Raw genomic sequence first — 25120 nt, 5'->3', positions numbered from 1 at the left:
TGGGTTGCCATGCCCTCCTCCAGGAGATCTTCCCAACCCAGGGATTGAATCCAGGTCTCCTGCATTGCAGGTGGATTCTTTACCATCTGAGCCACCACGACATACACCATCTATTTGGTAAAGAAATAGAAACCACAAGTGTTAGTTCCAATATAGGCAGAGTAACTTCTATCACACTAACTCTTTTAAAAATAATAATTATAAACTCTGGACTAAAGACTTAAGAAAACAAGAACTTTTTAAGGGCATTGGAAAGCAACCAGAAGAAGGCAGAAGCAGGTGATTCAGTTCTTAAAAGAGCAACCATACCAAGTATGATGCAGGTTCATAACTTTTCCTCTGAGGGAACTCCTCATGTCTCTTAATACAGAGAAGCTAGAACTCAATCAGGAAAACTCAATCTTATTCTATTGGGGAGCTGTGGGATTGAGTCTGGAACTGTTGGAGAAGCTGGAAATTGAGAGAAATCCTAGAAAGCAGAGAGCTAGAGAAGAAGACATACATAAGCTTCCCTCAGATATTCAGCTAAGCCCTGCATGGAGCACATCTGGGCAAGTCTCTAAGAAGCCTAGGTACAGAGGAATAGGGGGAGGCTGAATGAGTGAGCAGACACTCCAGCTGCTGCCTCTGCAGGGGCACTGCAGTCAACTCGGAGCTTGAACCTTGCCAACTTAGAAATGCTGGTTGAACGCTTCAGTGTTTCCACTGAAATACTAAAAGAGTCACACTATCCTTAGCGACTGAACAACAATAACATCTAAGAGTAAAGACTGTTCTTGAGCTAAAGGATTTCCTCTAAAGCAAAGGGTAAATCAGATCAGATGAGTTATTACAACATGAAAAATTGAACTGACAGAAAGAACAACACTCAATTGTATTCAGGGATAACAGATCAAGAGTCCCTACAATATAGTGGAACAATGTCTGGTGTACAATAAAAAATTACTAGACATGTGCAAAGAAACAGGAGTATGTTGTACATTGTAAAAAAAAAAAATCAATGATTAGAAACATACCCACATTCCCAATTTATCCCTCACTTCCCTTTGGTAACCAGAAGCTTGTCTGTGGCTATGTCTGTGGGTCTGTTCCTGTTTTGCAAGTAAGTTCACTAGTATCACTGTTTTATAAACTCCACATAAAGTGATATCATATATTTGTTTTTGTCTGACCTAAATTTGAGAATAACAGATACATACTATATATGAAACAGATAAATAACAAGGACATACTATACAACACTATCTTCAATATTTTATAATAATCTATAATGGAAAAAATCTGAAGATACAAGCATATATATTATATATATGAACCACTTTGATGTACACCTGAAACACTATAAATCAACTACACTTCAATTTAAAAAATAGAAACATACCCATATATGACCAAGCTATTGGACTCAGCACCAAAGACTGTAAAAAAAACCTCATAAATATGTTAAAGAATCCAAAATAAAATATAGGTATAATGGATGAGTAGAAAGAGAATGTCAGAAAAGATTTGGAAATAGTGAAAAAATAGCCACATGGACATCAAAGAACAGAAAAGCACAATATTTGAGTAGGAAAGAAAAAGGAAAAAAATCAATGGGTGGAAATAACAATGGATTGGACACAACAAAAGGAAGGATTGGTGAACTTAAAGAAAATAGTGCAAAAGAAATTATCAAATCTGAGGTACATACAAAAAAAAATTTTTTTAATGATATAGCTTTAACCTGTGAGATATATCAAGCAATATAACAGCGATAACTGGTGCCCAAAGAGAAGAGAGAGAAAACAGGACTGCAAAAAAAATTTAAAGAAACACTGACAGAAATTTTTCCAAACTTCATTTAGAAAAAGAAAGAATAAACAACCCATTAAGAAGCACAGCAAACCCCAAGGTGGATAACTATGAAAGAAATTACACCAAGGGCCATCAGAGTCATCACAGACAAAGCATAGACAGGAAAAAATACTAAATAAATGAAAGTAAATAATGAAATATCTACTAAATATTTACTCTGGCTAAATAAAAGTAGGCAGAGAAACAACTCGCATTACATACAGAGGAACAACAATAAGGATGACAACCAACTCATCATCAGAAACAATGAATGCCAGCGACAATGGAAGAGCATCTTTAAAGGGCGGAGAGAGAGCCATGTCATTCCAGGATTCACCAAAACTTCTTTCAAAGAAGATGAAACTCAGATAAAATCTGAGATGATTTCTCACCAGCATACCTACACTTCAAGAAATACTAAAGCAGTAAAAGAAATTCTCAGGCTGGAGAAAAACTGAAACCAGACAGAAGGAATCTTGAAGCTAAAAAATAAGGAAGGGTAAACATGTAGGTAAGTATATTTCTTTTCACAAGCCAACTGTTTACAGCAAGAATAAACAGTGGGTTTATAAAATATGAAAACATAAAAACAACAGCATAAAAGATGAAACTAAGTGTGAACTCAAGTAATGGTTTAGGTTCATATACTATACATGAAGTTGTATAATATTAACTCCACGTAGATTGGAATTAAGTTAGGATATACACTTAAATCTCTTGAAACTTTAGAAATAGAAAAGATATAAAAAGGTGAGCTCACAGACACACCAGAGTGTCTCAGGGAAGTTCCCTGCTTTGTGCCAGCACGTGGAGAGGGAGGTTGTGTTAGGGTGCCTGAAGGCTGCCTGTCCAGGGTGGGCTTGGAGGGTTGGGAAGAAGGTGGAGAGGCTGATGCTGTGTGCAGCAGCTCTGGAGACCTGGCTGTCATAGGTTCCCTGGGTCAATGCCAACACCCCCACACCTTCTCCATGGCAACCCCACCCCTGTTCACAGAGAGTTTACACCCATTGTCCAGGACACAGAGGCAGTGGATGGTGGGAATTCAACTGGTACCCAGATCAGTCAGGGAGACTTTTCTTGGGTCTTCACTCATCAAAGGCTCCAGGGAGACCTTGTACATCTCAACATAAAAGAACTGTCCATGATGGAGTGAGGTCAGGTGACAGTCCTCTGATCTGTTCTCTGCAGGACATGCTTTTGATGATTAATGATGTCACAGACTGACATGTCCCAGCCACTTCAAAGGTTTCCAGGGAGAGGGCAGGTGGAGAGTCCTCATTAAGTGAAAACTGGGGAGCCTTTTCTCAAAACTCAAGAAGCTCCCCAAGGACACAGTGACCCACAGAACCCCTGGCCCAACCTCCCCACCTTTCACTGCTCATCATAGAGCTGAAGGAGCTACGGCCCCTTCATAAAAGCAAAGCAGCTGAGAAGCAGCTGTGCCATGGGAAGGAGGCACCCAGCACAGCCACTGGCGTGCACATGAGTACTTCCAACTGAGGGCCAGAGCAGGTGAAGATGCAGTGTCCCGAGGCCAAGTGTATGGTCGGGACCGTTCAGGCCTGGCACACACCTACTCAATGCCAGTTCAGCCGCATGCACCTACGAGACACTCCAGAGGACATGCTGAATGATCCTCTGCCATTCTGAAAGGACCAACTGCCAGGCTTGGGCAGGGGAGGCGAGAGGAAGCTGCGTGACTCTCTGCTCTTAAACCCCATGCTGACAAGAGAAGCCTGACTCTCCAATGGAGAAAATAAACAACAGAGCCAGAGATATCCTGGGTCAGGCAGTGTTCCCTACAGAGCCCTGGAAGGCTGACCCCCTGGAGAACAAGGCAGGAGCACCCAGCTTCGAGAGCCTCCACGGAAGCACAGCTGGGCGTGGGCAACTGTAAGTCATGGGTGGACTGACCCAAAAGGGAGGCAGGGAGGCTTTTGGGGTGATGTGAATGCTACAAGTCCATGACAAACAGGGGAGACCAGGCAAGTCTGTGGGTCACTGTGACAAACGTCCTCTGGCTAAAGCTGAGGGGCGGGTACAGTGGGCCAGGAGGCTACAGCAAGAGTTGGGGCCAAGGTTAGGCTTCCTCTCAGGTGAAAACCATAAGTCCTGCTGGGAGAGTGACTGGCAAGCCTGGGAAGGCCAGCAGCAGGACCCAGTGGCCTCTTGGAGCAGTCAGCTTGACAGCGGTGACTCAGGAGTCAGAAACCAGCACCCACAGAGCTTTTACAGGCCCCAGGCAGTGTGAGGTGAGGCCCAGGATCTGACTGGGTCCAACGCCATGGGGAGTGCAGCTGCCCAGACATGCAGGAGACTGCACCCCGCACCCAGGCCAGCCTGAGCCCCTCGGCAGCGCACTTGGGCCTCACCTCCGATCTTGGCATTGTATGCAACCCCTACAATGCAGTAGGAGTTGTTGGCAGAGGCGGCGACTTCTCCTGCACAGCGAGTGCCGTGTCTGCGGGAAGGAGAGAAGGCAATCAGGACCCTAAGCTGGGGACGCTGAGGTCCTCCCTCAATCCTCCCCACAACTGCTGGGCCATCCGTGAGCCCCCGTGGCAGGACCCTCCTGTGAGCCATTGTCCCTAAGCTGGGGGACACTGAGGCTGTCCCCCATCCCTCCCTATCACTGCTGGGCCATCCACGTGCCCCACAGGCTGCCCTGCAGATGTGATGCCCCTGTATCAGGCTTGGGCTCTGCTGGGCACCCACGGCCTCTGCATCCCACCCCCCAGGCTCTGCGTCCCTCTGACTGACAGCACAGTGCAGATGCTGGCCTGTCTGCAGAGATGAAATAATAACAAACAAAGGCTTAGGTTCTGTCCCCTGAGCCCTCTCCCTGTCCCGTGCTCACCCTGGGCAGACCCCTCCCCCCCACACACCTTCCCACAGCCATTCCAGCAGAGGGCAAGGAGGAGGGCTGGACACAGAACACTCAACAGCAGTAGGTGGAATAGGAAGAGGTGACCCGAGGTCAGCACTCTCCTCAGTAATGACCCCACTCTACCACCTACAGCAGGCACATCTCTGAGAAGGTCCATCAGAGATGAGAATCACTGATTCAGAATCAAAACCACCTTTAAAGCCAGTCCTGAGCCCAAGTGTCAGCCCCCGGGGCAGCCCTCCCTCCGTCCACACTCTGGACCATGTGTGCCTGCAGCTGGGGCTGTCCCTGAGTCATGGGCCCAGGGTCCCACTCGGGACTCACCACGCCGCATCTGGGTGGTCCCTCCCTGCCTGCTGCGCCCTGCAGCCCCAGCGTGGTGGCCATGGAGTGGGAAGGGCACGTGGGACGTGAGGCCAGGCCTCCACAGGCGCTGGGAGCGCTGCACCCAGCCCGCTGATCGCCTCCACTGGCTGAGCCTTCCTGCGGGGCTCCCTTCCTACAGGACACCAGGACTCCAACCTCAGCATCAAATGGACTGAAACAGGGAACGCTGAGGAGGACACACCTTGCAGGCCTTGTGTCAGCAGGGGAAAGAAAGAAAGGGCTTCCACCGTCCTCTAAACACTTTTGGAAGAAGGGAAAGAGCCAATGCACAGGGCCGGCTGATGGAGGAAGGTCTGGCCGGACACTGGACAGGAGCGCCCAGGCAGGTTTGGGAAACTAGACATCACCCCCAGGGCTGCTACCAATGGTGCCAAGTCCCCCAGTCTCTCCAGACCACCCCCACTCCCTCTATCACAAGTCTCAATGACCGAACAGTAATGGTGTGTCCCTCACCCGTCATCTCACCCCCGCCCCCAGCCCTCGGAAGGAAGCATCAGAACACAAGGCATATCTTAGACACCGAGACTCAACAAGGTCACCCCACTTGCACAGAGCCACAGAGCCAGCCCCAGCGTCACACGGGCCTCCGCCACTGCCCTTGTGAGGTCAAAGACAGGGTCAAGAAGGCTTGGGTGCTGACTGAGTGGTCTGAGAGAACACAATGTCATCTGGACACAGCTGGCTGTGCAGACCACAAGATATTCCGACAATGTTGCAAACAGGAATAATGCTGGCCCAACATCCACTGCAGCTGACCAGCAGAGTGACAGCCCACAGGAAGGGGCCAAACCCACTGAGCCTGCGAGCCTAGAAGGTGGTGTGGGGCTGGCTCCTGGTGGTCAGCCCCAGACCCCACCAGGAGGCAGAGAGGTGCCCCCAGCCCATCTCCAGCCCAGGCTCCCCATGTGGGCTGCCTCCTCTATCTGCACGGACAGCAAAAGAGAAGGAAGCAGGTAGGGGTCAGGCAGGTGACCCAGGACGTACTTATTCTCGTTGCTGGCATCGTACCGTGGAGACGGATCATAATCGTTGCCATTGACATCATAGCTCGCGTAGGAATCCTAAAAAATGAAACCTTGGTGACCAAAGAGAAGTGGCCCAGAGTATCACAACTCTGTCTATAACTGGTTTTACGCCTCGACTGGAAACAGAAACAAGCCAGGCACTCTCTTACTGCAACAACAATTATACATATATATAATTATGTGGTGAATACACATAAAATTTGCCACCCTAACCATTTTTACAGCTCAGTGGTGCTAAGTACATCCACAAGTTGTGTGGCTGGCAGCACCATCAATCGACAGGATTCATCTTGCAAAACTCTGCACCTCTTAAACCCTAACTCCTGATCCTCCCTCCCGAGCCCCTGGCAGCCACCGTCTGCTTTCCGTCTCTATGAGTACAGCTACTCCAGGGACCTTACCTACATGAGATCATGTAACAGAGTGGGATTAGCAGGCAGCCATTACTCTGCTCTCTGTTACTAGGCAACAGGGCTCCTCAGCCACTACTCTGGTGCCTCAATGGGCCCCGCCCCACAAGCAGCCGACTGTCGATAAGCGACCATTATTTGCCCTGCTCAGCTGTTGGTCAGTGCTGCAGTGGGCCCTGACCACTGAGGAACCACAGTGGCAGTGACTGAGTCAAGGGTCAGTGGTGGGTGGTCATCAGGTGGAGAGTGAGGTAAGAGGCAGATTCAGGCCTTCTCCTGGAGGTCCTGCAGCTTACTCAGCCTTCGGTGAGCTGGGGGCCCAGGAAGCAGACTGGAGACTATGGCCCTCAGGGCTCCAGAGCCCTTACAAGGCCACCCACTAACTTCACCCCAGGCCTTGAAGCAGCCGTGAACCTGTCCCCCATCCCTGTCTCTGCGACCTAACTAGCAGTGGCCATCTGTTTGGGTCACAGTCTGTGGGACCTGGTCTCCCCATTTGGGCGGCCTGAGCAGCCTGAGGGCCAGTGGGTGGATGCCTGGCTCCCTCATGGCCCTGAGGGAGTTGCCAACTGAGACCTGTTTCCTCTGAGCCAGGACTGGGACCTTGAAGGGTGAAAGCTGTGCCTTGGGACCTTGCTTTCTTGTCAGGACAGAGAATAACATTCATCTGGTACAGGTTTGCAGGAACATCACTACCTGGCCACCTGACCTCAGGAACAAAGGATCTGACACAGAGAAGTCTGCAGCAACCAACCTCGCCCCTCCCTCACCTTTTGCCTTTAAAGGGCCTCGCTGAAAGCTTTCAGTAACTTTGCGGTTCTTAGGGCATGAGCCACCCATCTGCTTGTATGAACCTATAATAAACTTTTCTCTGTGCCAAAGTCTAATTTTAGTATCTGATGGGCCTCACTGCGTGTTGGGCACACAGACTTGTGATTTCAGTAACAATCAGTGTGTGTCGTTTTTTGACCCAGATACTGTCCTCACGGTTCATCCATGTGGTAGCTATGCCTCATAATTCCCTTCATCTTATATTTTTAATATGTATGTTTTTGCTTTATATATTTATAGTATCTGTATAATCTCCTATCTTCCTTTAAGACATGTTGTAAAAGCTCTCCTGATTGTTGACTTCAAAACTGTCATCCTTTGCAAACTAGTATATACAGGGTAGATAAATAACAAGGTCCTACTATACAGCACAGGGAACTATGTAACAGAAAAGATGTTTTACACATATATAGCTGAGTCACTTTGCCAGACAGCAAAAATTAATAATTATAAATCAACTTTAATAAATGTTTTAAGAAGGTAAAATTAAAAAACTGACATTGTTAAGGGTGCATAACCATCTACCCAATCAACATGAGAGGACTGACGTAACCGAGGCACCCAAGTGCCTTAGAATCTTGAAGGCAGTTCTCAAAAGTTACCACGTGCCAGGTTCTTTTCTCTGCACAACTGGAGGAGTAACAGGCAGAGGGCCCCTACACACAACCCTCACACACACACACCACACACACGCCGACCTGGAGGTAAACAGACACACAGACACGTGTGCAGAGGAGACACCCCACACACTCACCCATGCACACACATCTGAGCCTCTCAGGGCCCCAGCAGCGCCCAGGAACCCTCTCAAACACCCCTGGCTCTGGGTGGCTGGGCTCACCAGCACCGCCAGCTCAGTTTCCATACTGTGACGTAATGGGGTGGGACGGGGCGGGGCCAGGGGCTTAAGTAGGTTATGCTGTACGTTGTCTCAGGTAATGACCAGCGCAGGTGAGCGTCTCAGGGAGCCAGTGCCAAGACTCCACTTACGTAGTTTGGGGCCAGGTCGGGGTGGTTTCTCTCTATGCCGTCATCCAGGATGGTGACCACCACGTTCTTTCCCGTGTAGCCCCGCTTCCATGCCGCCTGGACGTTCATTTCTGACCGGCAGCGGCTGTTCTTGTCACCACAGTGCTGCAGGCACAGGAGACACAAAGCCCCCAGCACAGACACGCCTGACACAGACCTGCCAGCCCAACAGAGGTGCTGTGGTGCTCGCGGGAGGACAGGGTAGGACCTCCGTTCCTCCTCCTGGCCCTAGCAGGAGTCATCAGGGAGGGCTGCATCTCTCCCGCCCTGACCTGGCCACGTGTACATGGAAGGCCCTCCTGCCCCAGCCAGGCCATGTCCCCACGGCTTTCCCTGGTGTCCCCGCCCTGCAGGGGCTCCGTCCATGGCTCAAGGTGCCGCCCACCCTCCTCTGCTCCGGGGGCCCTTCACCCTGACCCTCACATAATGAAAGAGATTCACAAGAGAGCATGCGCCTGACAGCACTGAAATAGGGGTTCTACGCGCAAATGAAGCGCATCTGGAGCTGACCCATCTCAGAAACACAGGGCAGGGACAGAGGCCCATGGCCTACTTACCATGTACCACATGTTGGACCAGATGGGATCATTGAAATAAAGTGCCTGTGCGTCGTTTCGCACCTGTCTCTTCACCCGGCGTTTAACTTCCTGTTGCTGGAGCCATTTCACCTAGCAGGGGAGAGACGCAGTTACTCTGTGTTTCAGCAGCCATGTCCTGGTTCCATGAGGCCGCTTTGCAGGTGTTCCAGGCGTCCTTCTCCCTGAACATCTAGGTCTATCAGATGCCTCGGATGGTTAATTCCAAGGAGACAGTTTCACTTCAGAGCAACCATATTTGAAAGATGAAAACCAGTCTACACGGAAGAGGAGAGGACCAGCCTTATGGAACAGTAGGAAAATCATCCTACTAAAGCAGACCTTGTGAAATGGCCAGTACTCTGGTGACCCTTGTCCCTAATTAAAAGGAAATACACGCTCAGGAATGGAGCGTACAGTGGCATAACAGGTGTCAAATGGTTTATCGGGAGGGGTTAATTACGATGACCCCTATAACAGAAGCACAGCAACTGCTCCAGACCTGGTACCAGACATGCAGAGAAAACCTAGGGAGGCACACCGCAAAACACTGACAGCGATTCCTGGATGGTGTTTGTTTAAGATTTTACTGTTCCTGTAAGATTTTAAAATTACTTTCAGGGTTTTATAAACTTCTTTCGATCGGCATGACCTCCTGTCACAACCAAGGGAAAAAAGCTTGAGAGGCAGGATAAATGTTACTTAAGAGCAGGAACCTCGGAGCCTGGCTGCCTGGATTCAAATTTGGGCCCAAACTCACCAGCAGAGTGACTTCAAGCAGGGAGCCTCCCTGGCCTCAATTTGCTCATATCACCTGTGCAATGGGCATCACTGTGGCATCACAGGGAAGGATGGCATATAAAGTGTGCCATCAGTGACCAGCACACGGATGTATCGTCATCACATGTGTGTTTGTGTGTGTTTCAAAGTGGAAGAGGTTTCTTTTTCACTTTTAAAAGATAAGGGAGCTGGAACTCCCATGCCCTGAACCTAAACGTTTTCTCGGTCCAGCTGCTATGGGTTCCCAATCCCATTCTGCTGCCACTGGGACTCAGCTCTGCACAGGGGCTGCAGTGGGCAGGATGGGGACACCCAGCCCTGCTCTCAGAAGCTCGTGCTCCAGTTGAGGACTCCCACCAGGCAGCCCAGAGTGAGGCAGACAGGTGGCCAAGGGCAGGGAAGGTAGGGGAGGAAGACAAGGATGGAGCCTTGGGCATGGGGAGCTGGGTGACTTGGAGGTCAGGCCAAGGCCGGTGACCCCAGGGGGAGGAAGGCACAAAGATCAAGGACCAAGCAGCTCCCCTCAGACCTCAGCTCTGACTTCCCCACAGGCGCCTGAGCGAGGAGAGTGGAACAGCCCCACATCTAAGGGGGACCCTGATCTCCAAGGACAACATGCTCAGAAGGAAATGCCACCAGGGAAGGTTCAGCACTAAAGAACCTGCCTGCCAATTCAGGAGATGCAGGAGACATAGGCATGGCAAATAAAACTGCACAGTGAAGTATTCTGCTCATAACACCGTCTGATGGCATTGTGAGACTTCTCAAAGCGTTACTGCCTGAACCAGGAAGCTTTAACTCGGTATAAAATGCCTAAGACCCTATGCCCTAATTGGCTGGGCTGCGTGCTGTAAGTACAGTGGTCGTACCCCATAGACAGCTCAAGCTCCTGGGATGGGATGCTCCGGGCCCACCGGCTTGGCCAACTCACTACCCACCGGGCTGCACTTCCTATCACAGAGGAGGGGGCCTTCCTCTCCCAAGGCCAACTGGGTGGCTCCCACAAATCAGGCAGGTGACAGAGGGCACAGTGCCACCAGTCACAGAACAATCCCCCTGTGGGAAAAGACAGTAAGGGCTCCTGGTCTCAGTGGCTGCTGCACTCTGGGTAAGAACCCAGTTGACACACAGTTTGGGTGGGGGTGACGGCTGGGGGCTGTCCCTGTGGCATGGTCTGGAGCAGCTCTCTCCCCCGGGACAGGTCACTGCAGGACACTGACAGCTGCCAGGCACTGTCGGGCCAATGGACCTGGATACAGTAAATCACTTGCCAGGCCTGCACAGATGAACTCCCCGATGCCAGGCACAGAGGCTGATTCAGCCCATGGTCACCTGGTCAGGGCCAATCCCCCTCTCCCTTCTCCAGGCCCCAGCCACAGCCGGCTTCTCACCCGGCTCCAGGAAAGGGCAGGGGGTTCCTGCGTTCCATCTCCTGCTATTTTCCAGACTGGCCCTTGTGTCTCTGGGGAGAATGGCTCCATGGCCCCTTACTCAGTGGCCTGCTCAGTAACGCTGCACTGTCTCCAGTGTGTCCACTGCTGGTTCTGGTCGTGAGCATGAGTGTAAACACCACTGATTCCCACCCAGGACCACCCCCCCCCCCGACACACACACACACATCTCCACTCAGACACAGAGCTCTGCTTCAGGGGGCCCTCAGGTTGGAACCCAGAGCCAGCAGGTCTCTCCAGGAGGGTCAGGGATGCCAGTGACCCCCAATAAGTGCCTGAAACTGTGGCTTTCCCAAGGGGCACCTTATTGTGAACAGTGAGGCTGTTCATGACAAAGGAACACACAGTTCAGGACCCTAAGGACATGTCATCTGTGGAACCAATTCTTGCCCGGAGCTCAGAAACAAGTGAGCCAGTGCAGACCAGCCACAGTTGCTGAGACTAAAACCGTGATTAAAAAACTCCCAACATCTGAAGGTCCAGGACCAGATGGCTTCACAGGTGAGTTCTAGCAAACACTTAAGAGATAACACACATCCTTCTGAAGTGAAAGTCCCTCAGTCATGTCCGACTCTTTGTGACCCTATGGACTATACAGTCCATGGAATTCTCCAGGCCAGAATGCTGGAGTGGGTACCCTTTCTCTTCTCCAGGGGATCTTCCCAACCCAGGGATTGAACCCAGGTCTCCTGCATTTTGGGTGGATTCTTTACCAGCTGAGCCACAAGGGAAGCCCAAGAATACTGGAGTGGGTAACCTATCCCTTCTCCAGTGGATCTTCCCAATCCAGGAATCAAACCAGGGTCTCCTGCATTGCAGGCGGATTCTTTACCACCTATAAGGGAAAGCTTCTAAAACTTTTCCCAAACCACTGAAGAGGAAGGAACACAGGCAGTGAGCTGGTGATGATGGCGAGTCGGGCTGGGTGGGGCCTCACCGTGAGCTCTTCCTGCCCCGAGAGGCCAGAGCACAAGGAACGTTGTCCTGTTCTGCTGGCAGCCTGCCCATTTTACATGGCCGTTTCACTTCTGGTTGGCTCACTAGGGCCCTCAGAACTTCTAGGTGCTCAGACCTTTTGGTGACGATGGCAGGAGGGAGACTGTGGTGCACACTGGCTACCTGTCAAGGCCATGGGTATATACTCAGGGAAGCCTGTAGATCCGCGGCCTGGGTCACATTAAGATACACATGTGGCAGTGTGTGCAGGGTGAGAGCTGAGCTGTTGGGTGGGGCCCCAGCCCTCTTAGGAAGAGAACTGATCACTCTGAAAAACCTTCAGGTCCCTGGAAGAAAGGGACAAGAAAATCCCTGTCGGCTCTCCATCACTCCCATTAGGTTTCACAAGGAGTTGACTGAGGCCTCCCAAAGGTGCTTTCACTCACCCAGAACAGGGGGAACATGGCCTGATGCAGGAAGAGGGTCTCTGCAACTGTAATCAGCTAAGGCTCTGAAGACGAGGTCATGCTGGATTATCTGGTTGTGCCCTGAATCCCACAACAAGCATCCTGACAAGGGACAGGCAGGGGGAGACTAAGACCAAGGAAAGTGAGGTTTTGGGAAGAAAACAGCTCTAGGAGCACCTGGAGCTGCCAGGAGCTGCAGGTGGCAAGGCAGGACCCCCCAGAGGGACCACATCTGCCAATACCATAGCTCTGGAGACTCTGGGCTCCAGATGGTGAGACAATATGCTTCTGGTGTCTGAAGCCCCCAGCTGGTGGTCACTTGTTATGGCCCCCCTGGGATCACAGCCTTGATCAGGGCTGAGGTGTTACATGTCTGAGAATTCATGAGGCTGTCCTACCTAACGTCGGACCTGGAGCCCCCAGAGGAGGGGCTGAGGGCTGTAGTGGGGGCGCTGGTGTGGGGATTTCACCTAAACAGAGGGGCCATCCCAGGGTGCCCACTGCTACCAGCTCTGGCTGGAGCCCCCACCCTAACCACCCTTCCCTGCACATCACTGGGCCCTGGGCACCTGCCCCCACTGTCCTCTCAAACTAAAGCTGCCACAAAAGTGGGTCCTGCCCGCCCACCCAGGGCCCTCTCACTGCCTGATTCTCCTAACTCGGCGGCACTAAAACCCACTGTCTCCCCTCAAGCCCCCAAGTCAGGACAAAGCAGGGATCCTCTCCAACACAAGAGTCTTCTAAAGGCTTCAGGACTCCGTCACCCACAGCTCATTGTGGCTGCCACGCCCCCGGCATCTGGAGGTCACATGACTCTGGGAGGGTCCCTGCTCCATGACCAATGCCTGGCGCAGTCTGACCCCTGCCCAGGCCCCCTTTGGCCTGGCCTCATGGTGGGTGCCTCTTCACTGTGTTCCTCTCTACCCTCCCCACCAGGGAACCCTGCCCTGACACCTGGGCCAGCTGGGGTGGGCCGCCAGGCTCCTGTGCCCTGAGCGTGTCTGTGCAGTGACGCCGCTGACATGGAGGATGTGGACATGGACTCTTCAGGAGCCACCACCCTGCTCCCCAGGAGGGAAGGATGTGTCTCGGTCATGCGAGTCTCTCCAGCTCTCAGCCTGTAACAGGGTCCTTGCCCTCCGTCTTCCTTAAACAGCAAACGACCCCTGATGCTGAAAAGGGAAGCATGTCTCCTGGAGCTGGGGCTCCCCTGATCTGGCTTGTCCAGCACCGCCCACAGCTCTGGCTGGACATGTCCAGGTCAGTATGACCACCCTCTGCTCCCCACTGGCCTGTGTGAAGCCAGGGCTGCATTTCGCTCACCACTGTACTTGTGTGTGCCAGGCGATGTGAGGCATACAGTAGGAGTTCACTAAATGCTCTCTGAATGAAGGAATGACATTACATAAATACGCTTTAGGTTTCAAATATAGCCATAGACAGACTTTTGAAACCACTGTGGAGCAGAGTGTGTGACTGGGCCTCCATGACCGCCAGGGGAGCTGTGTGGACTCTGTGTGCAAGACGGGTGCTTTGGGTTTGCCACATTCGAGCCCGGCTCAGCACAGGTCATCTCTTCTGGGCAAGTCTCTATAACCCCGTGTAAAGCGTTTTCATTTCTTCAGTCCTATTTTGAAGGTGAAACATCACTCTGACTTTTTCTTTTATCCACTTCCTGCATGTTTGCCATTAAACATTTTCGTCATGAGACTTTACCATCTTCTCAAGATGAGATGAAGAGCAGTGCGTACTTCGGAAGGCAACACCTCCTCCAGCTCTCTTCTTGGGAAGTCAAGTTAAAATTTGGCGTCTGCTAAATGTCACTCTGCACTTGAGAGGAGGTAAACCTAAAAGATGCTGAGAAAGAGGCCACGCAAATGAGCAGGACCCTAGAACGGCCTTGAAAACTGAGTTATCAGGCCATGCAATGCCCAGGTGTCGTGTGGGCAGGAGGCCCACGCCCTCTTCCCTTGGGCTGCTGCGCCAGAAGGCGGCCAGCAGGTCGTCCCGGGTGCGACAAGTGCCAAGGGGCTATTCTGAAACTTTGTCCCATGAAAGAATGCCACCAGAGCAAGAATAGCCCTTGCACTCCACCCAAAGCCACTGCACACCTGTGCTCTACTTAACGCCCTCCACCACCCACAGGCCCTGCCCGCTAGGGAAGCCCTGGGCCACCACCAAGAGCTGGTGGGGCCCAGAAGGGGCCCCGGGGGCTCCACTTGGAGACAGAATGAAGGACAACAGCCCTTCTCTGAGACCCTTGTGACCATCCTCCCAGACCCCCACCAGCTCAAGGGGAGGAGGAACTGAATCAAGCTGCCTGCCTCCTCACAGCCCCCACGCTCAGCCTGTGACATGGAGTTCTATTCAGGTCCCGTGTTCGTGCACAGCAAGAGAGACAGTTCTGGTCCGCCTTCCCCTCTCTCCCCACCTTGGCATCCTCGAAGTGAGGGACATATCCTTCTGTCACCAGGGAAGGATGGAGACTCCCTCTCCCGTGTGTTGTGATAGAGCCAGCCATGCCTGCAGACCAGGGCAAGTCTCTGGAAGTCATGAGAGGCCAGACTCCAAGTGTCCAGGGCCCAGATCCGAAGGCCTCTTCAGGAAAGTCTAGCAGCCGGCACACTGGGAAAGTAAACCTGTGACCCTGTCGTCTGCCCCTCAGCCTCCAGCCTGTGGAGCAAGGGTCAGATCAGCCCGTCTGGGGCCCCTGCGTGCGAAGGCCTGGATGCTCACATCCCGAGTCCCATCGACCCTGACTGCTCCACACACCTGCTGCAGCACGTGCTGGGCCAGCTTTCTACCGGCCGAGATGCAGTGAGATGCGAACTCACAGCGTGAGGACCCACAGAAAGGAAACCACACTCCCTGACCAGAGCACATCACCTTACAGTTTGTGACGTGCTCCTTCTCTGAGGATAGGCCATGGACTGCAAGTGTAGGACATGAGCAGTTGCCAAGTGGGGGCTTCCTGCCCAGCATCCAGGGTCCCTGGAGGGGGGAGGGGCAGGCTCAAGTCCCAGGAGCCCCAGAAGCTGTGTGTAGAGCCGTGTGGATGCGACCTTAGGGTTTCTTTCCTCCTCTGAGAGAAACGGTGTCCACAGCCTTCATCAGCCTTTCCAAGAGGCCTGTGATTCTGGCACAGTTAAGAAGCACAGAACTGAGGCCAGCTTGCAGAGGTGGAGAGTGATCAAAGACAGAGGACTGTCACCCCCTCCTCAGCCCACAGCCTCCTCAGAGTGAGTCGCAGGGAGACACCTGAGCCCCCTGAGGTACCACCCATGGTGGGGAGGAGATGCCAGGCTGCTATGCAAACCCAAGAGCCTAGGCGGTAGAAGACGCAGAAGAGAAGGAAGACAAACCACAAAACAAAACTGATCTAATGCAGCCTAGACACAACTCCCCCTGCCCCAATCCCCTCATGGGACAGAGGCCACTGGGGACACAGGCACATCTCTATTCCTTCAGCTGGCCAGAGCACAGGCCACCTCTCAAATCCTCCCTGTCAAAGTTGAAGGACAGGGGCCAAGAGGTGACCGCTCATCACTGGTATGAGCCGGCACCACCCCCCTGCAAATGCAGGAGACAAGACGGGACTCAGGAGGTCAGGGTCCTTGATTATCTGAGTTCTCACTTTCCTGAAAGGAAAGGGGAAGCTCCTCCCACCTGCCCTGCACCCCTGAGGATCACAAAAGGGACAGGGGGCCGGAGTGCTGACTCCAGGATCACCAGCCAGACAGGGCTGCCCGGCCAGCCCTCGTCAGTGCCGTCTGGTCAATTAAAGCCCTCTTTAGGGCTTCTGTCACAATGTAACCAAGGCCACAAGGTACTTCTGAAGTTGGGCATTCGGCAGTCAAATGACAGGGATGCAATCCGGATCACTGGGCAGCGGGGACGCTGCCAGACCCGAGCGTCCTGGTGGGCGTTTCTCCCTCAGAGCCACAGGCCCGGGGACCCAGAGACACCTTTCTCGAACATCCCTGGGTGATGCACGATGGGCAGGGAGGGGCTGGATTCCTCACTCCCCATGCTGGGCTGGTCTGGGCACCAGAACTCACATCCAGGGCTGACCGCAGGCCAGCCTCAGCTGGCATAAGCTCGTCAAGAAATTTCCACCCTCACCTCAGGATCAGTATCACAACCTCTGTGCAGCATGAAGGAGGTTTCCTTTTTTCCCTCATTGCCACCACAACAAGGGAACATAAATTAGACAAAAATAGGATAATATGTAAAGTTACACTTGTTAAAAAAAAAAAGTCGTTACATAAAAAGAAGTCTATGAGAAAACAGTAACAGATACAACTTGCTATGTGAACCTACCCTGTGAAAACTGACATCTGCTTCAGTAAACACTCAGGGTCCATCTGCTATTCACCGGGTGGCCTGCCGGACTTGGGAGTGAAAGCAAGTGAGGGTGGCCAGGCCCTGAGAACGTGACTCACCCTCCCCAACCCCCAACCACCTGGGCACAAGATGGGCTACTTGCATCTGAACCCAGTCCCTCTCTCCCCACATCTCTCTGCAGCTCCTGGGCCTGGAATCCCAGGCCTCCTGGGAATGACCTGCAGTTCCCACCAGCCCTGTGCCAGTCCTGGTCACTAACAGATTCCCAGCAAACGAAGCCCTCTTCACTCCCACCAAACTCCACTGAGCTTGGGCCCTTGGTCCTGGCAGTTTCTGGGGTGGCTGGAAACAGATTTACAGGAACAAGAGCAGGACCGAGGGCTGAGGGCCTGTCTGCTGCTCTGGATGGGCTCGCAGTGCTGGGAACCCCAGGGAGGAGGATGCCCGTGGGTTCCCAAGCCTGGTAAGACAGTGCGTGCCCTGCAGCAGTGGGCAGCTCCAAACATGGCTGGATGAGCTCTGGCCCTGTGGCTTTCATGCTGGGACAATATCTAAACAGCCTGGACCCCTCCACTCCAGGAGTCTCAGGGACCTCACAGACCCAGAGCATAGACCTCCCACCACTTAGAGCAGCACCCTGAGCCAGCTCCCAGTGGGAGGGCGCATGGGCTGAGACCGGAGAGACACCAGGGGAGGCAGGGTGTGCACAGGCTGCTGGAGGAAGTGCAGATGTCATCCGGTGAGGATCACAATGCCCAGCCTGGCCGCAGGGAGGCCAGACCAGGGGGCCTGAGCAGGACGTCCCGGGGCGGCAGCACCACAACAAGGGCTGGGCAGGGATGCCCACAGCTGGCCAGTGAAAGGGGCTGTGTGGCATCCAGGCAACAGAGGAAGGGCTGGAGCAGGGGTGCAGGTGGGGACTCAGGACAAGGCAGGACGGGGCTGCCCAGGCAGAGGAACGAGAGTGGGGGAGGCGCGGCTTCTCTCCGAGACAGAGCTGTGGTTGGGATGTAGCGGCTTTGGGACACAGTGACTGTAGGACTCTTGGAGGCATGTAAGTGGGACTGTGGGACTTTTTGAGGCATATAAGTGGAAGTGTGAGCCTCCTGGTGAAATCATAAAGCACCATCTTTTAAAGCCTATTTCAAAATTCTGTTTGCCAGTTCATAGCAGCCAGTCCACTAGACCCAGCAGGGTTGTGCTGAAATGTACAGACAGCTAAAGGCCTCCCCGCCCCACATGGGTGGGCCCATCGGGCTGTGTGTGGCAGTCTACCCCACTCCCCAGCCCAACCCATCCCCTCCACCCCCAGCCCATCCCACAGTTCATCAACCCCCAGATCAATGCAGTCACTTCCTGTCCACGTGCTGGTATTTGCCAGGAACTTTGTTTGTTTGCACACCCAGTGGCTCTAGCACACAAAGCTCAGATAAAAGTCCCTCTGTGGTTAATGGAAAGATCAGCTTCACTGTTGCATCATTGCTGGAGGAGAAGCTGAAGCTGATGAAGCTCTGGGGCAAAGTCCTGTCCCACAAACAGCATGCCCACCCTGGTCCTGGAAATCACTTCCCAGCTCCCAGGCGCTGAAGGGCTGGGGCAGAGAATCCACCCGAAGCCTCCCACCACTCCATGGGAAGCCACCGAGGGCCCCTGACAACATCTTTATCCTTCCTTTTCCGTCATTGATCTGGCTGAGCAGACAGTGGGAGGGCTGAGCCAGAGTCACCACTCTAAAATGTAAGGCTTGGAAGACGCAACATCCAACTATCAGCCAGCTTGGAACATAGTCAGAACAAGTAATTTTTAAAACATTTGGGAGCCCTTACAGCTATTGGCTGGTGCTTCTGTAACATCCACCCTGCTCCAGACTCTTGGCGAAAGAACAAGTTAAAAACAAATGCTTTCAGTTGGCTTAAATGACAGCCTTTTGGAGAAACCCAGCGACTGATACCGCACCCGGAGAGCAGGCTGGCTATTCTCCCAAGAAGAGAGAGGGCTGGCCCACCAAGCTCTTCGAGCAAAATGGCCCTTTTCAAAGGCGGTTTAAAACATCAAGTAAAGGTGATTAGGGACAACAACTGCACGACGCTGGTACAGGGTCAGAGCAGAGATGCCTAAAGTATGTGCATGCATGTGACCGAAGTCTTCAATCTTCCCTCCCGCTGGTGTTCTGTTCGGTTCTGTTTAACAAATGTACACTCTATCAGCTTTCAGGAGAAGTAGGGGTGGGCTTTAAATTCCATCACTTATCAAAGCAATTGTATACAATAGGGACTGGAGCTAATTAAAATAAAATACCATCTGCATTTGATTGAACTTTATCCTAAGCCCTATAACATTCATTTCCAGTTTGGTCATTCAAACAGGATGGCAACTGCATTCCAATGACTCTGGATAGTATTAAATCATCTCTTCCCTTTTTTAATATTAATTACACAACTCTCTGATCGCGAAGGTGTCACAAAACACTTTGCTAATGTGGGAAAGCGTCCTAGTGCATTGCAGGAAAAGATAACACTAAACATCTCCGTAAAATGGCTAATTTTACCTGATATTTCATTACAGTGACTTGGTAGAGTAAATATTAGTCAGACTGACAGCTAACTGATTTGGTTTGCATTAAAACTAGACTGATTTAAATGGAGGCGTTTCAGTTGCGATTCTGAATTTGTCATTGGTTCTGTTGTCTATATGCTCTCCCTGGGGCTAAATGTTTAATAAGAACTGTGGGAAACAATTGCAATCACGTGGGCCTTGCGGGCACTGGAATGTGTGGCTGTTTACCTTTTCTCTCCTTCTCTGTTGGCAGGATGCTCCCACAGCAGCTCTGCCAGGAGCTGATTAAGAAACTCTGCATAAAAGGGATTTTTAATTTGAAAAAAGTTAACTGGCACTGCCTGTGGGAGCTCCTTCCCTCTTCTTCGAGGCCACAACTGATGACCAGGAGCCCCTGCCCGCAGACCCAGAGTGAACGCAGTGCCTGGAACCCACCCACACGGCACAAGCGCAACACCACAGATGCCAAAGAGGAGCCAGCTGGGGCCCGCCTCAAGTCCTGCCCAGCTGTCTCCTGCAGCCTCACAGCCAGGCCCCCATGTCTGGCCCTGCTGGGGCCACGGGCCAGAGGCCCACCAGGTGGGCATCTCCATGTTCCTGGACACAGGGTCACACTCAGTAGTTCTGAAAGGAAGGGTGAAGCAGTTGAGTTGAATACCTTTAAAAGGTTTACAATTTAGACACTAGAAAAGAGTGAATCCCCCTACCCACCCACCCCCACCCCAAAACACAGGTTACATCTCCTATTTCACCTCTACCATAGTTTTAATAATTGAGAAGCCACTTAGTTCTCCAAAATTCCTCGGAAATGAGATACGCAGGGGCCTGAGGCCCTCCACTGCGGTGCTTGTACGTGCACAAACTTCTCCTCCAGCAACAAGATACAGAGAAAGTGTATGGGACTAAAAATAACTGCATGCATGCACAGTTGGGGGAAATTCCCAACAAGATACAAAAAGACTAAAAACCCAGCTGACACTTCTGAAGAGCCTGGAACAGAAGCAGGGGACTGCACATGCCCCTTGCACTCAACACCACCAAAGGGGCGGGCAGACCACCTAAGCCACCCCTTTAGCCTGACCCTGAGCACACCCTGACCCTCACCCCATATAAGGAACCAGCTCCCCCACCCCACCCACATCGGGAAGCAAGCAGGGATTGTTTGTTCCTGCTCCTCTGCTGCAGCAGGGGCCCCAACAAAGTCTTGCCTGAATCTCTTGTCTGGCCTCTGATCCATTTCTATTGCTGGTGGGGAGGCCAAGCAACCTGCTGGGTAAGAGAAAGGGAATCAAGAAACCTCCCATCCAGGGACAGCCCTGCAAGAATCTGCCTTGCAATGCCAGAGACGAGGTTTCCATCCCACGTTGGGGAACTATGATTCCACATGCTCCAGAGCCTGAGCGCTGTAACTGGAGAGCCCAGACACTGCAACTACTGAGCCCACTCAGCACAACTAGAGAGTCTGTGTGCTGCGACTAACACCAGATGCAGCCAGGTAAGCAAGTTAATTAAAACAAATAAAAGACACGTAGCCAAATAAATAAATGACAAAGAATCCCACCATCCCATCCTGTTCTCATGCACATCTCTACTGGGGGGCTGTCCCCCATGCAAATAGCATGCCCTTCGCTGTGACTCTCCTTGTGGGAACAGTAACTCCAAACAAGCATGCCATTCTCACAAGACAGACCTCTGCGTGCTTAAGAAAAACTGTGGCGGGCACGGCAGCAACTCCCTTCTGAGCTTAGACAGGTGAGGAGCCCCTGCGAACCTCAGCACTGCCCCCACCACCAGCTGCAAGGACCCCCATGTGTCTCTGTGATGGCCATGTGCTCTGCACTCAGCCCTACGGTGACATGGACATGGGGTCTGCTCACTCTTCTCCAATGGCCCGTCCCATGCGACTTAGCCACTACCACCTGGCTTCGCTTCTGAGAGGAAAAAAAAATGCACCAGCGCCTGTGAAAAGTGTCCTTCCAGCTCCGTGGTGTGAACACACACAGGTATAACCACAGCCCCACACAGCCAGGTGGGAGGAGGCACATAAGGTGCCCTTCATAAACACAAACTTCCTCTTAGCTGTGAGGGAAGAATGGGATTAGCATAGTGTTTGATTCTATCTCCTTCTGTTTGTCCACCCACCCACCATGCATCCAACCATCCTCGTACCCACCCATAAAGCGAACTCAGAACCATACACTGTGTGTCCACCTTATCAGAGCCCAGCTCATGGATGGGCTGGCTCATGCACTGGGATGACTTCCCCACGCTCTTGAAGCCAGAAATCACAAAGCTGTAACCAGAGAAGCGTTCCCAGGACAAACCATCTCTCCCATCAACACAAGAGAAGCCCCGATGGTAGCGGGGTGGTAGCAGGGGGTGAGGCGGGGGGTGGTGCTTGGGACACCACCACGGCCAGTTTCTCTGCAGAAACTTTACTATCCATGTTCTCTGGGGATCACTGCAGGAACACCCCATGCCTGCTTGGGAGTCTAAATGAACACTCTGCACACTGCTTTTAGGAGAGGGTGATTTCCATGTTCTAAAACTACGATTTACCAATGGCCTCGTTTGTTTGTTGGGGCCGTAACTGTTTGTCACTTGCACTTCACCATCCCTTGTAGCTCTTGATGCCCTGTGACATATCATGTGTATTTCTATAGACTGTCAGCCCCACCGTCCACTCCAATGGCCCTGTTATGGACATAGCGGAACACACAGCAAGTATTCCAAAATCACCTGGTGAGGCCATCAAAGGCTCACTTGGCCATCTTACATCTTTAATCTTACCAAGTATCTGCTGACCCATGAGTCAAATATTAATCTCAACTCTATGTAGAAAGTATGATTAACCACTGATAAATAAGAATTATACTAAAAACGTTACTAGCCTCTTTTCAAATTACATCTGCTTTCATCTCAGAGATCATAGGGATTTTTAAGGAAAAAGCAACATTCGCTGCCCAAGTTTTCAAGTTCATGGTAACCATTAAGATATGTGTTATGACAACCACAAAAACACCTGCCTGTACAAGCTCTAATTTCATTGTTAAGACAACAGTTTGAATTGCATAGCCTTTATGAGTAAGATGCACACATTTATCTCCACTAATTTCTGAGTATTTTGTTGACTTTTAAAGATTTAAAATGATAGCTCCATAGTCACTTGATTGTTGCTTCAAACTGAAGTCAAGAATTTAAATTCTCAAGTCTCACAAAGGACCCAAATATTTGGAGTTTTTAAATGCTCTGATATGTAGCTGCACATCTGTTTTGTTTTGTTCAGAGAGGAAAACTTAGGGTCATGGAGAATCTCATTAAAATCCAGACTTGGGCATTTTCAGAACCAAGACACAAACAACCCGCACACGACACTCTAGGCCCTCAGACAGCACCTGCCCAGGGAGCGGAGCTGTACCTGGGGGTCCATCCTGAGGAAGGTGTGAGGGCCTCTGCTGCTCAAAGTCGACCTCTTAAAGGTTTTGCTGTGATAAAAGTGGTAGTAATCATCCAGGTTTCCAATCTGCAAGACAAGAAGCAGGATACCACCAATCAGTATGGTCTTAACAAACCCTGCCTCTCAGAACACCTCCCTCTCCTCTGAGAGACCCATCCTGCCTCCAGAGCGAGATCACCCTCCATGACACTCCCCCACTCACATCCCTGCCACAGATTCAAGGTCTGTGAATGTCAACTCGGAGACCCCTTTCTGGATAAACACTAGGTGGTATTTCCTGAGAAGTACATGCTCCCCAGATCTTGCAGTGAGTTCGTATCATTTAAAGTTTGTTATTACCATGGCCAAATTATTTTAGACAAGAATTCATGTTCATTTTGGGTTAAGCATCCCTGAAGCAGCTCAGTTCGTGTCAAGTCAGGTCTAAGTCTACACCAAACACTCATTTATAAACAAACTCCATGCTCTCTGCCCCCCGGGTAAACTGAGACATCTAAGAATGAACGTCCGCTCCCAAGAACAGCAAGGAGCCAAGGCAAACATGCAGCCTCATCTGCTTGGGGACTGTGGAAAGGTCAGCTGAGAACACCCGAGTCCCAGGGTGTCCGGGCTCTCGGCCAGCGGCGGTCTATCAGGGTGGATTTCAGCTTGAGGGCTGGAGGGGACATGGCAGGCTGCTCCTGCGCCTCCTCCCGCCATCCCAGCCCTGACCTGCCTCATGTCTCACAACCCTGGAGCATCAGGACACTGTGCTCAGGAGGCCTGCCTCTCCTCCTAAATTCCACTGGCTGCTGGAAACAGCTGGCTGGGCATGACCCCTGAGCAGAGCCTTGTCCTGAAGATGGAACAAATGCTACACAGACTCTGGGGCTGCCCTCCTCAGGCGGAACCATCCTAGTTTCTCTTCCAGCTCCTGACGAGAGGGTGGACTTAAGACAGACTGTCCTCTGCAGCAGTCAGAGGTCATGGTGACAAGCCTGGTTTCAGCCAGACCGGCCTCATCCTAACCTTGTCCACTCTCTTCACCGCGCACGATCCTGTGATCCTGAGCAAGATTCCCCTCCTGCAAACCTCAGTTCCTTACATGTACAGTGGGGATAAAACTACATACCTCAGGAACTTGTTTAAGCAGGACTAATGTCCACCCAATTCACCATGACCTTCCGCTGCCCCTCTTCCTGCTCATAGACACTGCATCTGTCCAGTGCAGTGGATGGGACCAGGCGGAGACCTAAAGGGACATGGAGATGCTGAGCAGCCATTTCCACGTCTTTCCACAAGAAGACTGAGCAGGTGTCTACAGAGAGAGCCTGCCTGACTGTACCCTTTACCCTCATACCCAGAACCCAGCAGTCCGACTGCATCCTGCTTTTCAGTTTCCAGAGACACCACTTGGCCTTGAAATGAAGAACCTCCTTGTTTGCTCAAGCTTGCTCCAGGGTGTTTCAGTTGTTTTCAAGCACAGAACAGTGAACACCATGACGGCTGTGAAGGTCAGCCAGTTAGAGTCTATATGGTGTCTGCCTCATTTGGTGCCTTCAACACAGTTGCTGTTCAGGAAATCCTGGCTGTGTTAGGAGCTGGAATTCTCACCCTGGCTCCTCTCCAAGGCTCCTTCAATCCCTCCCTGGGCCTGGGATACACCCTGACTCAGCTTTACCTGCTGCGGAATCTAGGCTTCAGACCTTCTCTTAGTCTCCTTGTGAAAACAGTAACTACTATCTTCAAGGTTTGTTCCAAGACAGTCCCTCTCCTCTCTCCCCTCACTATACACACATACATACATGCATACATACACAGCACACATACACACAGCACACACCACTTATACACACACACCACACACACACATACACACACACCACACACACATACATACATCACATACATCACACACACACTACACATACACTGCATGCTCATGCCACACATACACCACACATACACACACATCACACATACACCACACACACACACACCCCACACACACCACACACATACACACACACCACTCACACATACATCACACACGAACTTCCCTGGAGGCTCAGTGGTGAAGCATCCGCCTGCCCATGCAGGAGATCTGGGTTCAGTCCCTGGGTCAGGAAGATCCCCTGGAGAAGGAAATGGCAACCTATTCCAGCATTCTTGC

General features: G+C 51.8%; 1 protein-coding gene across 3 annotated transcripts in view; it reads right to left on the bottom strand.

Moving 5' to 3' along the window:
* PCSK6 (proprotein convertase subtilisin/kexin type 6) overlaps nucleotides 1-25120 on the bottom strand; it is a 171833-nt gene that overhangs the window by 97373 nt on the left and 49340 nt on the right. For 2 of the 3 annotated variants that reach the window (XM_052659403.1, XM_052659404.1), the window contains exons 2-6: nucleotides 22930-23034; nucleotides 8960-9070; nucleotides 8364-8507; nucleotides 6092-6168; nucleotides 4206-4294 (exon numbers count right to left, since the gene is read on the bottom strand). In XM_052659403.1, coding sequence (XP_052515363.1) covers nucleotides 4206-4294; nucleotides 6092-6168; nucleotides 8364-8507; nucleotides 8960-9070; nucleotides 22930-23034 — 526 coding nt within the window. Of the gene's footprint in view, nucleotides 1-4205; nucleotides 4295-6091; nucleotides 6169-8363; nucleotides 8508-8959; nucleotides 9071-22929; nucleotides 23035-24079; nucleotides 24187-25120 lie in introns of those variants that run through there. The other variant, XM_052659405.1, reaches the window with a different exon arrangement.

This window comes from Budorcas taxicolor, chromosome 21, assembly GCF_023091745.1.
Source record: "Budorcas taxicolor isolate Tak-1 chromosome 21, Takin1.1, whole genome shotgun sequence".
NCBI classification, from domain to species: Eukaryota; Metazoa; Chordata; class Mammalia; order Artiodactyla; family Bovidae; genus Budorcas; species Budorcas taxicolor.
This window is presented reverse-complemented; position numbering and strand designations above follow the sequence as displayed.